The sequence below is a fragment of the Mauremys reevesii genome, linkage group 4, assembly GCF_016161935.1.
Source record: "Mauremys reevesii isolate NIE-2019 linkage group 4, ASM1616193v1, whole genome shotgun sequence".
Taxonomy (NCBI): domain Eukaryota; kingdom Metazoa; phylum Chordata; order Testudines; family Geoemydidae; genus Mauremys; species Mauremys reevesii.
This window is the reverse complement of record NC_052626.1, coordinates 41,360,910-41,375,519: the sequence shown is the minus strand read 5'-3', so window position 1 is coordinate 41,375,519 and position 14,610 is coordinate 41,360,910. Positions and strand designations below refer to the sequence as shown.

Here is a 14,610-nt window from a genome sequence, read left to right as displayed (position 1 = left end):
ACTGTGCTCTCCACAGATGTTAATTACACACATTTCGCCAGCCTCAAATTTGCTAAAACCACTGCTTGTAAAGGACTGAGAGTAAGTTACTCAGGAGGGGCAGCTTCTGAAGATGCTAGTTCAGGAAAAATGATTCCATAAAAGGATCTGAAATCTGTTCAAACTAAACCTGGTACTCTGGGGAAACTGCAGTTTGGTACAAAGATGAGGTTTGTCAGATACCCCTTCTGATCTGGTGACTCCATGGCCACTGCAGGAGCCTGTGTGCTGTCTCACCTGGCAGGTGTAGTATGAGGGAAACTTCCCCCTCAGGCAAAGGAATGTTCAGTTATTGCATAAAGCAGACAACAACTTTAGTCTCCCAGATTTTCCAGCATTTTACCCATAAGAACTAGAATAATAAAGGCAGGAATGGGAACTTCCATCCTAGGGAAAGAGCTGTTGCCTTGTAAAGATTCTCCATACTTAGAATGTCTGGGAAGAGAAGTGTTCTTCTTGCAATGCTATTGGTGCAGGAAAGTATCAGGATTCTGAGGACTCCCCCAATGACTGTGCAACTTGTGTTTCTTTGTGAGATGGGATGTGGTGAGACCAACAAATGCAAAGAAGGTTCTTTTCATAGAGGAAAGAAGAGGCTGGGCCTTCAGGAGCAGAAGAGAGACTCCCACAAGACACTTTGACTTGGCAGAAATGGGATATGATTTATTTTCCTCTCTACAGATTCCATTCTCCCAAAAACTGGAACTTCCATGGTACAGAAATCCCAGGTATTGAGATTCCAGAATGAGCCTTTCCTTTGCTACCTTTTGCTACTTGTCACACTCATGCATTTCCAAAGGACATGACAGAAAATATGTTAAAATTCCACAGTGCATCCAAATTCTTTCTATTGCAAATCTCACAAGCTCTTGGACTCCTATCTGCCTAATCTAATCTCTTTCTGGTGCATTCATCACCAGAGTACCTGAGTACCACCATTGTGGGGCCAGTTAATGAAATAAAATATGAATGGGAAGTAAACAATGACCACAGAATTGACCCAACTATTCTTTCTGTTAACTGTGTACTGTCCCAACACATTTCCAACTGCCACGGGAATGGTCTCAGTCCTAGCACCTTCCAACCTCATACCAACTCGATCTTTTTGCTCTCCAAGCCTCTGCATGTCAGTGTATTTGGGAAGTGGTCACTGTTCACTTCTAGTGATGAGTATCAGAGGGGTAGCCATGTTAGTCTGGTTCTGTAGAAGCAGCAAAGAATCCTGTGGCACCTTATAGACTAACAGACGTTTTGCAGCATGAGCTTTCGTGGGTGAATACCCACTTCTTCGGATGCAAGTAGTGGAAATTTCCAGGGACAGGTATATATAAGCAAGCAAGAAGCAAGCTAGAGATAAGGAGGTTAGATCAATCAGGAAGGATGAGGCCCTGTTCTAGCAATTGAGGTGTGAAAACCAAGGGAGGAGAAACTGGTTCTGTAACTGGCAAGCCATTCACAGTGATGAGAAGATCTGAGATTCCACAGATAGGGAAATCAAACTCATCTCTCACCCCAAACAACTGTCCCTTGCAACCTGACCGCCTTTCTGTGAACCCAGTCTGTGAGCTGTGAAGTCCTGTAGACAATGGCACTTTACTCAGGTTTAGCCTCCATTTTGGTGTTCCCGCCCCAACCAGCTGCATGGAATGGCAGGTGCCCCCCAGTGTTTGTAACAGAAATGAACTCACTTCTCATCCGTGGCCAACCCACATCTCTCATGATGTGAATAGAATATGGTGGTCCTGTAACTAAACAGGAGATGGCAGGCATCAGTGATCTCAATCCACTTCCATTTAATAACCCTGGGTTCATCCTGCACAAAGCCCCAGAAAGCTGGATAAACAGTAGAGCTCGCTTTAAGCAGAGTAACTGAATCTGGGGTGTCTCTTTCTGTTTAAGTTTCAGAATCTCTCAGTAGAGCAAAGTGTTTCCAGAAACCTCCCTCCTCCAACTCCTGCTCCCATCCTTGTTTTCAGACCATGTGTTTCCTAAATGATATTTGATTTCAGTGAAAGCTCAGCTGGAATCCATGCAATATGCTTGAGCTGTCTCGGTGCTTCCTGGGAAGGATGAGGACTCCTCAGGGAATTCTGGGTAATTGGGTTAGTGGCCAGCTCATGTCAGGAAATTAAAAGGCAGCCCCGATCAGGTTGCTGCTGCATGGGATTTAATGGTTTTGTATTTATAGAGTATTCTGCCTCTAACCCGTGCCAGAAATATCACTTTTCTAAGCATCCAAATGAAGAAAAAGAATGATAAACAATTTTTCTCTCTCTAAAATACCCCTGTGCTTAAAAACAGACAGACAAACTCCATGCCCTTTAGAGCAGGAGCCGTGGGCAGTAACACTTTGATGTCTGTGTCACCCACACCCTGACTACCTACCATTGTAGGAATATAGAATTTATATACTGGAGCCACATCATTGGTCCATCTGGTCTGGTATGTCAGCTTCCTACCATAACAGATCAGACCATTGGCCTAGTTAGTCCAATCTCCTGCCTCTTGGCATTCCTGAACAGACTATTAGGTTACCTGGTCCAGTTTCCCCTACTCTGTGTGGGTCATTGAGCTGTCTAGTTTGGTATCTAGTCTGCTGCCATAGTGGATTGGACCATTGCACCAGCAAACCTGGTGTCATGCTTCCATTAGTGATATATAGCTCTTGTTTCAGAAAAAGAGCCTCATGTCTGCACCAGGCACTCCGCAAATGGCATTTATTTTAGGGGCCTTTGGAGAGCTTAATAGATCTGACTCCCATCCCCACCCCCTCCTCCATCTGCTCTTCCCACATCAGGATTCTATTCAGCACTTCCACAAAATGGACATTGGGAAAGGAGACATCTGACATGCTGGTGAAGGTCCCAGCTCTGCAGAGATGTCCAGACCCATATGGCTACATGTTGTTAGCCAACTAAAACCCTTTTATGAAAGCAAGACTGTGCTCCAAGCAGGGGTGGAATTATGCTAGATACCTGCTCTTCTGAGCCAGTTAAAGGCACTTGGATAAAATTTTCAAAAGTGCCTACTAGGCCCCATTTTCAAAAGTGACAGGCACTTGGCAGCCTAAGGCCCAGATCGTTAAAGGTACTTCAGTGCCTAAGTCCACCATTAGTTGCCACTGACATTTTCAAAGCTGCTGCCAAACCCGTAGGCATCTGAGTCCCCAGGCACCTAAGTTTCCACCAGTCAACATTTGCCTAAATGCCAAATCCATCCCAGTGGCTAACGAGCTGCTTGGAGCCTTAGCTCAAGCCAAAGCCCCAGGGGCCCCATACCTAGATTCTCAAACTCAGGAGAATGCCTATCTTGCCAGCAAGATCTGATCCCATGGGCATGTACAGAGCATGCCTAACACCTGTCACCTGCCAGCCACCACATCAGGAGGGCCGGAGGCAGGCCAGGGGCAGCTGGGGGTACAGGCAAATGCAGGGCGAGCACGAGAAAGGTATTGAGTGTGAGCAGGAGAGAGAGAAAGCGAGAGATATTTTCAGCTGGTAGAGTATGGGGTACCTAAGCTGCTGACTTGGCGTAGGTACTTTCCTTCAGGAGGGGGCTTTGCAGCTGGGGATCCCAAGAGGCAGGAGGCCTATCAGCCAGGCACACCAGCTCAGCCACTTTAGGGTCCTAAACTTCTCTCTTTTCCCCACCCACTCGCCTTGGCATTTTACTCCTGGCTAGCTTAGGCAGCCCCCACTCAGGTGGCTGACTTCTGAAAAGCCCTTCCTTAGGCACCTAACTCTCCCCAGGAATTGTATGGGGAGCCTGGGCACCTAGCTCAAGGCTGAAAATTCCACCTAGAGGTTAGGCAGTGCAATGCTGAGTGGAGCCATCACTAAGTACTTTAAGAATCTGGGCCAAAGTCACTTTTGAAAATTTGACTTAGGCTCCTAAATCATTTGGACCCGGCTGCGAAAATTATCCTTGACCTTTAGTGTTGTTCCTCTCAATGTACCTGAGCTGTGTGCTATTACCTCCTTGCCTGAGGCATGCATTGCTTTCCTCCGTGGTGTTGCCCTGAGGCATGCGTTATCTAGCAGAACCCCACACTTTATGATTAGCGTTTATAGCACAGGAGCACACAGAGGTTCCAGCCATGATCAGGGCTCTCTTGTGCTAGGTGCTGTGAAAAACCTGGAAAGACTCCCTGACCCGATGTGCTTACAATCGAAGAATGCAGATGCTGTACAAAGGGTAAGGGGAGAGGGTTACAATCAAATACAGATTGTATAGGCATGGATATATTTACACTTACACACACACACACACAGCACGCATGCATAAGGGGCAGCAAGGAATAAGCCACAGAGGTGGCTGGGTGAGAGGCTGACAGCTATACAGCCGAAACTGTCATCAGTGGAGGAGGTATAAGATGACGCCACAAGGTGCCTGGTTATACTTGATACTGCATGTCCCAGGGCAATGATGCACAGGAGATTATGTGCTTATGTCATGTAGTGTCGCCTCCTAGGCTCGCAGTGTCATGTGGTGTTGCCTCCTAGGCATGTGATAGTGAGTGTACCTGTGCACCTTTCCATGTATTGCTGCCCTAAGCGTGCAGCATTTGGCCTAAACGTGCAGCATTTGGCCTAAACGTGCACCACGCAGAGTGCTATTATTGACATTTGAACAAAAACATGGAAAGAAAACTATTGTAGGGCACCAACTGCTCTTTCAGCATGATGGGACTGGGCCAAGCTCACCCTCCAAGACCCTTCACTGCCTGCAGTGCCCTGTCATAGTCAGTGCAGTCTAGTCACTCTATATTACTTTACAAAGGAAACTTTCACTCACCAACCTGCCTCTAACTTGATTTTGGTGGCTGGTGACCAGTAAATACAGAGAGCCAAAATGAGCTCTGTTATGCTGGTGCAACCTCCCTGAGTCCAGGCAGCCTGTCCCCAGCACACCTGAGCAGGAGCAGAGAATTCCTACCCCGCTGGCAGGTGACACAACTGACGTATTCACAGGAACAGTGAAATATAACCCACCCTGCAGTGTGGCTGGTACCTGCTCTGATCTGGCAAATGCTATGGCTCTTGGAGCTGATACTTGGATGGTATCCCTGCACCAGGCACATTCCAGCATGGCTTTTGCCAGCGAAGGCAGGATTTCACCCTACATTAGACTGATAGCATAACAAGAAATGGAAACAGCCTGTATGGAGAGAGGTACAGAGAGGAGATGACAGAAGCCAGGGGCAGAGGAAAACTGCTCAATGAGACAATCATTTAGAGCTCGGACTGTTTGTCGTATTTCTGTTTCACGGGTGGTTGGTGGGGAAGAGATTGTTTGATTCATTTATTTGTTGCCACATGATTGCGTGAGGAAGAGGGTGCAAACAGGGGAAGGAGAGGAAATCTGTTGAATCAAAATATATGTCAAAAATTCCTTTGCGATCTCATTGCATATGCCACTCAGCTAATCAAAAGATAAGGTCAGATGCTGGTTTGTGGTCTGGGAGATGCAAACCTGCTCAGGGAGGGTTGCAAAGACGGCCCTAGACCACCCCAGTCTTTGCTGATTTGCAACAACCAGGTGTCCCTCCGCAGTCTGAAATCTGCTCTAGGCTATGCTAGCTGCCTTTGGCCCTGAAGAGGCCATGCCAGCAGGGAATCATTGATGGGAAGGGCTGTACCAGCCATACACTAGGAAGATCCTCCAGGGACTGGGTAAGGCAGCTGTGCAAAGTTGCCCTAATACAGCCAAGAAGCTAGCCATAGTGTGTATCAATGTCTCTAACTTTTTTCCGTGGTGCCTTCTACACCTGGAGCCTTAGAATCATAGAGGACAGAGCTAGCAGAACCTTGTTAGATCCCATCCCATCCACCTCCCCATGGGCCAATGGAGGGTTTTTCTTGGCAGTACATTTTTTTACTGTTGTGTCAAGTCTAATTATAATATTCTTCTTTGCTAATTTCCTACTGTCAGCACTCTGCACCGCGACACATCCCAGTCACTTTTCCCTGTGGTTAAAGGCAAAACACATAGCAAACGGTAGACGAAAAATCACAGCATTATACCTTGAGAACAATGCTTCCCCGCGAGCTCTTCCCCTTCCCTTCAGCTTACCACTGCCAGACTACATTCCCTGCAGCCTCCGTTGTCTGGGATCATTTGTTTCTGGCGCTCTCTCTAATTTAGACTGCAAGCTGCTTGGGACAGGGACCTCTCACTTATCTTCCTGCAGAGTGTAGCACACAGCTATGGCATTGTACGAATACCAGTGGTAGTGATGCACTGGAGTAGAAGCTGTACCTGATTCCAGTTAGCCTGTGAAAGCAGGTTCTGGCCTCTGTATCCAGGGCACAGCCATGCTGGTGGTGCAAACACTAGGGCATCACTCCCTGGCCTATGCATTCCTCTTAGTGCTCCATTTAATTATGTTCTTTTCAGTCTGGGTACCAATCATCCCATCAGAGCCACTTGGCAAAACTCTGCTGTGAGCCCTTCGGGCTGGGATAGATCCCTCTGTTACTATCTGTTCAGGAGCATGTGATAGGAGTCTATTGAAAGTGATGTGAGGCTAGTAATTCGACGTGACAGCTGATATTGGGCCTAGGCTGCATTTCCCACTGGCCAGGGCTCAGCTTCACAGAGCTTTTAAGAATATTTTTAGTCCCCAGAATATAAAAGAGAAACTAAACCTGATTTCCTGTGCTGCTGCCTCTGCACACTCGGCTATTTTTACTTCCGACAGACTAGGCGTGGGTCCAGCTTTTAAAAAAACGCTGGAATTATTTTACTTCCATTAAGAAAAAAACCCCAAAGCCTGATGTTATCAAGTCAGCGAGGTGACATCTGATCCCAAACTCCTCAGGCAGATGTCTCTCTGAGGGGGCACAGCAGAGAATTACAGGGAGCTTGAACAGATCAGCAGATTGGCTCTTGCACTGCAGAGGCTTGGCACTGGCACAGACCCCTTCACATGAGCTCCTGGACCACGAGTGGCACCAACAGGATGGTTAGAAAACTGACAGCCCTAACCAGGGCAGAATGATGGGTTGAAAAGGACCAGGCAAACACACAAGTCCAGGGCCTCTACCTTCCTTTATCCTGGGACCCCTTTTGGGATAGGGCAGGCAGGGGAACTAATAACATACACCTCACATCAAAGAGAGCCAGAGAAACATGGCAGACCGTGGTCAGAAGGGAGTCTCGTATACGTGTCTGGGCTAACACAGGTGTTCTGCTCAGAGGTGAGAGGACTGGAATGTGTCCCTCCCTTTGTTACAGCACAAGTAGATCTGTGGAATTGTTTGCATTTTCAGCACAGAAAGCGTCCATGTCAGAAGGAGCCTCTGCCCTAAAACTGGAATAGAAAAGTGGGCTTCCCCCAAACTTTCCCATGCCAATGTGCCTCACACCTGATGTGGAGGGACTCCCTTTAGGTGTGAGGAAGGAATTCGGTCTCTGTCTGTGCCTCTCTGCTGAAGCTGTCAACGTGGGGGCCAGTGAGTGCCAGGTACTGGTGGTGATTTTGTGACGCATACACCTGTCCTACTGGGAACTGGACTGTGGTGGCCCATGTGTGAAATGAGTTGGAAAGGCTGGAGGGTAACAAGTTTCCATTGCTCCCATCCTGGGATGGGTTGAAGGCAGCAAATCATGCATAGGTGTGTCCACTAAAGGCCTGGTTGCCTCCCACAAAGTATTTTCATACCATGTGTCACACCCTGCAATTCAACCTCAAAGGAGTTAAGCAGAGTATTTAACCACCATGTGATTTCAGATTGACGTCCATCTGTATGTTCCCAGGCCCTGCACAGCCTGGTGTCCTGGCTCGTGTGTGCCTCTCATCTCATCTCTGTTTGCTCCCTTTACCCTCCTTGTTCTCCTCATGCCTCACAATTTGTCTCCTTCTCCCATTCTTATATCTCCTTTCTCCCGTGCTGCTCTGGGCCTGGCACTGCCTCTAGCCGCACTCATCCTGCTTTGGACTTGATGCCACCTCTCTGTGCTGCTCCGGGCCTGGTACTGCTTCTCTCACCCCACCCACCACACTTCCACTCTTTTTCACATCTCTCTTGGAAACCCATTTTAACGCCTTTCCTCCCACCCCGCTTCCTCGTAAGAGGCAATAACAAAATCAGACAACAGACAAACCAAACAGAAAAGTAACAAAACCCAGGGAAGTGAAAAGTGCAAGAGAAAAGTAAGCGTGCTTGTTATCAGCTGAGCTCCCTCTCTGTGTCTGTATGGGACTGTTAAGACTGTAAGCTCTTCAGGGCAGAGTACTTCTCTTGTTACTTATCTCTCAAGTATCTTGCATGCTATACCCAGGATCAATAATAAGACACGTAACAAATGGATTGAAATGCATTTAGCTGCTTGTCACACCTACAAATGGCTCAGATTAGCAACTGGAAAATGGATGAGATGTTTCGCATGTGGGTCAGTCCACGCACTGTCTCTTTAAGGCTAATGCTGCTGCTGCTGAGGCAGAACAATGGTTGTGACCTTATTTAAAGCGTTTGCCTCAAGGAGTGTCACACTGGATGGGGAACAGGAGGAAAATACAGTCTCGTTCAAAATTAACAAGCCAAAGTCCTTGGAGGAGCAGGTCTGTATCCACTCAGCCAGGGAAGGAGGGATGGAGAGTAAATCTCCTTGTCTCTCTCTCTTATCTCTTTTAATGCACTTAAGTCCTTTGTGTCCCTATAATCTGATTGAGGATCCCTAATACCTCTGCAACCTGTGCAGCCATTCCACCAGCCAAATGCTGAGGACGATGCGCCTGTCTGCATGTCTCCTTGGTAAAAGTAAAGTGACTCCCTCCACGGGTTTTTTTTCCTTTTGCTTCATCAAAATGTGCAGAGAGTGCACTCTGGGGAATTGCAGATTGGTTCCCAGCTTCCTCTACTAAGCGGATAGGTGATTCCACCCTCTAATATCATATCTGCCCATCAGCACATAGAAGAAACAGGAGCTGCGAGCCTCTAGTGAGGGGGAATGGGAAGCTGTGTTCATTCAGAAAGCCCTGCTTGGGCCAGGCAACTCAGTCATATTCGTGATGTTTGTCACTTTCACAGCCTTTTCCCCGTTCTGCTGCTGACTCAACACTTCCTGGGGAGGAATATTTTCTCACTGACTGACTTGAGGCGCTGCTCATTCAGCGCAGCATGTGGTGGAGGCCTCATGGGGTTTCTGTCTTTTGAAATCCAAACACATTTATCTCAATGGAGAAGTCACAGGATAGAACCCAGTCTTGGGGTCTCCTGGCTAATACAGGACTCCGGGTTTGTATTCACACAGGTCTACCATTCTTCCTGGGTCTCCCTAGGCTCCAAATTCTGCTGCTTTCTTTTTTTCTTCTCTCCCTGGAACTTGAAGGGACGTCCAGAGGAGGAGCCATCCAGCCAGGCTCCCCAGTGCTGAGAAGGGAAATAAGAAACACAATGGGTAAAATTTTCCAAGGTGCCCCTGTGATGTGGGAGCCAGGTCCCATTGATTTTCTGTGAGTTCAGTGGGTCCCTTCATTGGATCAGTGACCAGCTTAGAAAGGGTGACCAGACAGCAAGTGTGAAAAATCAGGACGGGGTGGGGAGGTAATAGGAGCCTATATAAGAAAAAGCCCCAAATATTGGGACTGTCCCTATAAAATTGAGACATCTGATCACCCTAAGCTTAGAAAATGTGCCAGTTGCAGCAAACTCACTCAGTATGCTCTGACTCCACACATTTCACTTCCTGAGCTTTCTTCAGACATATCTGTCTGTCTAGCCATCTAGCCTCCGCCCCCCGCTCATCCCTGGTACCTGAGCCCGTGAATACCCTGATTTTACTCACAGGAAAAGATACTATCTGAACTCATTGGGGCTGATTGGCTCCTGCCTTGCACTTTGGGTAAGATTCGCCAGTCCATTAAGGCCTCTTTGTGCCAAATAAGTTTGCACCATGTAAGCGACACAGAGTGGCCTTAAAAGAGAGTAACATCAGTGAACTCTCTGCTGGTTGAAAGCTCTGCCACTCCCACATCAGTCAGCTCCAGCATTCCATGCACAAGGAGGGAAGAGGTGTATCGGGGCATTCGTGGGGACTGATGTGGGCAGGAGGGGTGTGGTGGAGCAGAGGCGTACCATATCTGTGCATCTACAGGCATTGGCCCTTACATCAGTAGTGGAAGTTAGAATAAGCCCTGTGTGGTTCTAACTTCTGCTGGGGCCCGGTGGCTGAAGATCAGCCTTTTACCCTGCTCTATTCAGCCACCATTCCCCGCTATATCCAGGCACAGCTCAGACATCATCAGTGCAAATTGGGTGTAAAACGCTGCTAACTCAGAGTGATCGCGTGGGACACGTACTTCGCACCTTCTGCACTCATATAAATGACAATATGAAGGGGAAGGCAGCGGAGAGTGAGGCCTAACATGTCAATTGAAATTAATAGTTCCAGTGCCCAGACTGATGGCTTAAACTATAGTTTTAGGGCTTGATTCTCCACTGTGCTGGACCTGATGCAGAGGGGCTGACACGGAGCTAATCTCATCCTGATTCTTAGCAGCCCATCCTCACCTGCAGGGGGGCAGCTTTAACTTATACTGCTAGGGCAAGGTCCCATGTCAGTGGAGAGCCAAGTGTAGCACAGCCTAACTCAGCCATGTTCCCTCTTCCCCCTGACATCCGCCTCGCATGCTCTTCCCCTCTCTTTCCTGCATGCTGGGCTATGCAAGGGCAACTCACAATAGCAATTCCTTTGCTCTGGGGATTTTAAGAACTGGTCGTTTCTGCTTCTCTCCACACGGGAGTAGGACTCTGAAAGGGAGCAAGGCTAGACAGAGAGAAGGTGGGTCTATGGCTCCTCCCCCTACAATGATGGCTCCTGGACTGGGGATGGCACACCAGGGGAATCAATCTGTTCAATCTACCTATCTACGCATGCCCATGCTCATGTGCAAGAAGCAGCACTGGAGAGCTGTGCTTCATGAAGAGGAAGCTCCTTGTGCAGCCCCAGGGGCCTTAATATGCATACAAACACCAGCACCAATAGCAATACCGAAAACTAAGCACCCCTGCCATGCAGCACTAACAGCACCATTGTCAACAGAACCCTCACCAAGAACTATGCTCCTATATCAGTACCACAGGTGTCACTGTGCGGCAGCGTGGCTCTCCGTCACTCACTACTCCGGCCTGTAACTTCAAAACTACACCGTAGCCCTCACCTGGGCCCTGATGTTGGGCTTTGCCAACGACCATTGGTAGCCCTATACGTGTTGCTGTAGGACAGGGGTAGGCAACCTGTGGCACGCGTGCCGAAGGCGGCACACGAGTTGATTTTCAGTGGCACTCACACTGCCCGGGTCCTGGCCACCGGTCCGGGGGGCTCTGCATTTTAATTTAATTTTAAATGACGGTTCTTAAACATCTTAAAAACCTTATTTACTTCACATACAACAATAGTTTAGTTATATATTATAGACTTACAGAAAGAGACCTTCTAAAAACGTTAAAATGTATTACTGGCACGCGACACCTTAAATTAGAGTGAATAAATAAAGACTTGGCACAGCACTTCTGAAAGGTTGCCGACCCCTGCTGTAGGAGAATTTTATTGGAGTTTGCTGGTGTCGGTGTATTTGTACTGTTAATAGTATTGGTACTGATGCATACAGACATCCATAGTAAGTGATGGTAGGGTTAGTAGCAGGGTATGACTGCACATATTGGTTAGGGGTATCATTGCTTCTGGTACTGATTTCATATAGTTCCTCCAGTGTTAGTGTAACGGCATTGGTTAGTGAACAAAGTGCTGGTCTGAAATGAATAATTTACTTGTCAGATTAAGTCTCTTTCTGCTGTAAAATATCTGTGAGCAGACTGCAGTTTCCTCAAAGGTATGTGTTGAGAAAGTGATAGACGAATACATTTTGAACATTTTTATTTTTTACTGTCTGGACTGATCACCAAATATTTGTTGCTTATTATGATTGGTCAGATAAGTCACAGGGTGTTGTTTCTGTACTCTGGATTAAATCAGCACACACATATTACAGGTGTGAATACTTGCATTTGCAAATTTTAAATTCAAATTCCATGTATACTCACAATTGACTTTCAATGGCTGTTTGTCCATGTAAAATTCAATTCTCCCAATTTCATAGAAATTGAACACAAAGGACCAAGGCTCCAACAAGAAAGGAATGTATTTAATAATTTGGACAACTGTTCATGGTCTTATTTTTCCACTATTCGCTCAAGTCTAGTACTGATGTAGAAGTTCAGCTGCTATTCTTGTATCGATGCTTGATCCTGCTGTTGCTATTTGTATAGGTATAGTGATTTCGGTGTTGTATTTGATGCTTTGTTTGCTGTTTAACTCATTGTATTTGAGGCGTTGTTGCTACAAATCTTCGCTGTCTCTCTAGTTCAGTTTTATCATTGCCATACTGTGGTAGAGGTTGCAATGTCTTGTTTCTGTTTATATTTAGCTCTACTTTCATTATGGGTTGCCTTGCTCGACAGATCTTGGTTCTATTCATATTTCATAATCTATTTGTTATGGGCAGCTTTCCTCAAATATAGACAGTGAAAGGTCACAGAACATTTAACTTTCCATTTTTAAGAACAATCTAAAGGGTTTTTTTCATAAGCACAGGTTCGACTGACATTTCTGAGACTTCCTTTTTAAAAACATGATCATCCAGAGGGCACTGAAATTTGAAGCCCTCAATTTATCTGCCAAACAGACAATGATTCAAGAGTTGAGGTGGGCTGGGTTTTGTCTTCATTAATGTTTTCAGAAGAGGTAACTATCCCAGTGATGTTGTCAGAGCAGGAGGCTGCCCAGCTGGCATTGTTGGGACAGCTGTCCTGGATTCAGTGGACAGGCCAGGTGGCCTGGTCAGGGAAGTTCTGCTGGGTAAGGAAGAATATCCAGGCCTCCTCTCTTACAAAGCTATAGCAGTGAAATTCCACGATTCACTATGACACTTGTAGGGGACCATGAGTTTCTTTCCTCTCTTACCCGCAGGGGTTCGTCTTGATCGAGTTCGCGGAGGACGCCAGAAGTACAAGAGAAGACTGGACTCTGAGAGCAGTACTTATCTGAGCTTACAGATCCCTCCTCCAGCCAAAAAGCCATGTATGTACAAGCTTCCTATTGTGTTCCTTAAGGCCAGCACAGCTTCTTTTTCTATTGGTGCCATGGATGCACAAATAATGTTGTGTGGTGGCTTTCCCCTTCTGTTTCCAGTACAAACCACCATTGTCAGATATTCATTTTTTCCAATGAGTGTAGTGTGTGGGTGGAAGAGTGTCACCTGAGGCTGTGGCCCATTGATGATGGATTCTTTGGATCATCAGTCAGAGCTTTCTCGGAGAGAGAGATTAAGTGTATAACTTCAGTGATGTTCTGGTCTTCCCTGCACCCAAGATCCACTAAATCAGCCCCACACCCTGATCTCTCTCTCTACCATGTCACCAAGTTGTTTTCTGAACTTGTCAAAATCCCATCAGTTGTTTGTCCGTCACATTTATCTTAGGCTTCTTTCACCCTGTCATATCCCTATGGGATCTACCTGGTATAACTGAGCCATGTCTTACAATGGGCTCCTGCTTTTGTCAGACTTCTACAGGTGTTGGCTCAGTACTGAAGAATCACAGATTCTGGTTTCCAACCTCTACATTAGTGGTTTTCAAACTGGGGTATACATACCCATAGGGGTACACAGGCTCTCATCCTGTGTACATGAGAAAAGTCCTGTAATGGTGGACAACGCATTTTATTTAGGAAGACTTGGCAATCTAATCATAGGTCTATTATTGCCCTATCTTAGATGGGGGTACCTGGTAGACTATATTATTTGGAAAGGGATATGCAGCCGAAGAAGTTTGAAAACTCTACACTAACTACAGTGCCGTCTCCCTCCTGCTGTGAACAAAACACATTTCTGAGATCCCAAATTGCAGGCCGTATGGTACGAGAACGCCTATCAGTTGTGTATCCTGCTAAGTGTTGTCTGAAAGCTGCTACATACACACCATCTCCTGAAAGGTACAGTAGTAACTTGTCCTTTCACATTTGCAGTGACTAAGATCGTCTCCCACTTGCTGGTGGCAGAGCCAGAGAAGATTTATGCCATGCCTGACCCCACCATGCCGGAGAGTGACATCAAAGCGCTGACAACCCTCTGTGACTTAGCAGACAGGGAACTGGTGGTGATCATTGGATGGGCAAAGCACATCCCAGGTAACAAAGGGGAAATTAGGGGAGGGGGCGTTAGTGTGAAAGACAAGGGGAGGTGATTATTTACCTCTGTGAACATCACTTTATCTTGGCACTCTGATGGGTTGAATCTACTTCAAGAGAAAGCTGCTCATGGTGAAGCCCTCATTAGCATTGAGTTCCAATACAGTATATGATTAATTTGTGTAAATTAATTATCATATACACGTAGTGTCCTGGGATTATGTGGTAGCCTTAGAGATGATATTGCACAGCAGTCAGTAGTGCCTGTGACTGAGTGGTACAGCAATAACCCCTGGTGATTAGCCTTTGGGATTACGTGGTAGAGTGGTAGGCTTCGGTGATTTTGCATGACATGTTGCATTGGCTCAAGACAGTCTGAAT

At 46.7% G+C, this 14,610-nt stretch overlaps 1 protein-coding gene across 9 annotated transcripts in view; it reads left to right on the top strand.

The window, feature by feature from the left end:
* Positions 1-14,610, top strand: part of ESRRB (estrogen related receptor beta) — a 165,368-nt gene that overhangs the window by 127,956 nt on the left and 22,802 nt on the right. For 8 of the 9 annotated variants that reach the window (XM_039535263.1, XM_039535262.1, XM_039535267.1 and 5 more), the window contains 2 exons: positions 13,012-13,122; positions 14,068-14,229. In XM_039535263.1, the coding sequence (XP_039391197.1) occupies positions 13,012-13,122; positions 14,068-14,229 (273 nt within the window). Of the gene's footprint in view, positions 1-8,561; positions 8,603-13,011; positions 13,123-14,067; positions 14,230-14,610 lie in introns of those variants that run through there. The other variant, XM_039535271.1, reaches the window with a different exon arrangement.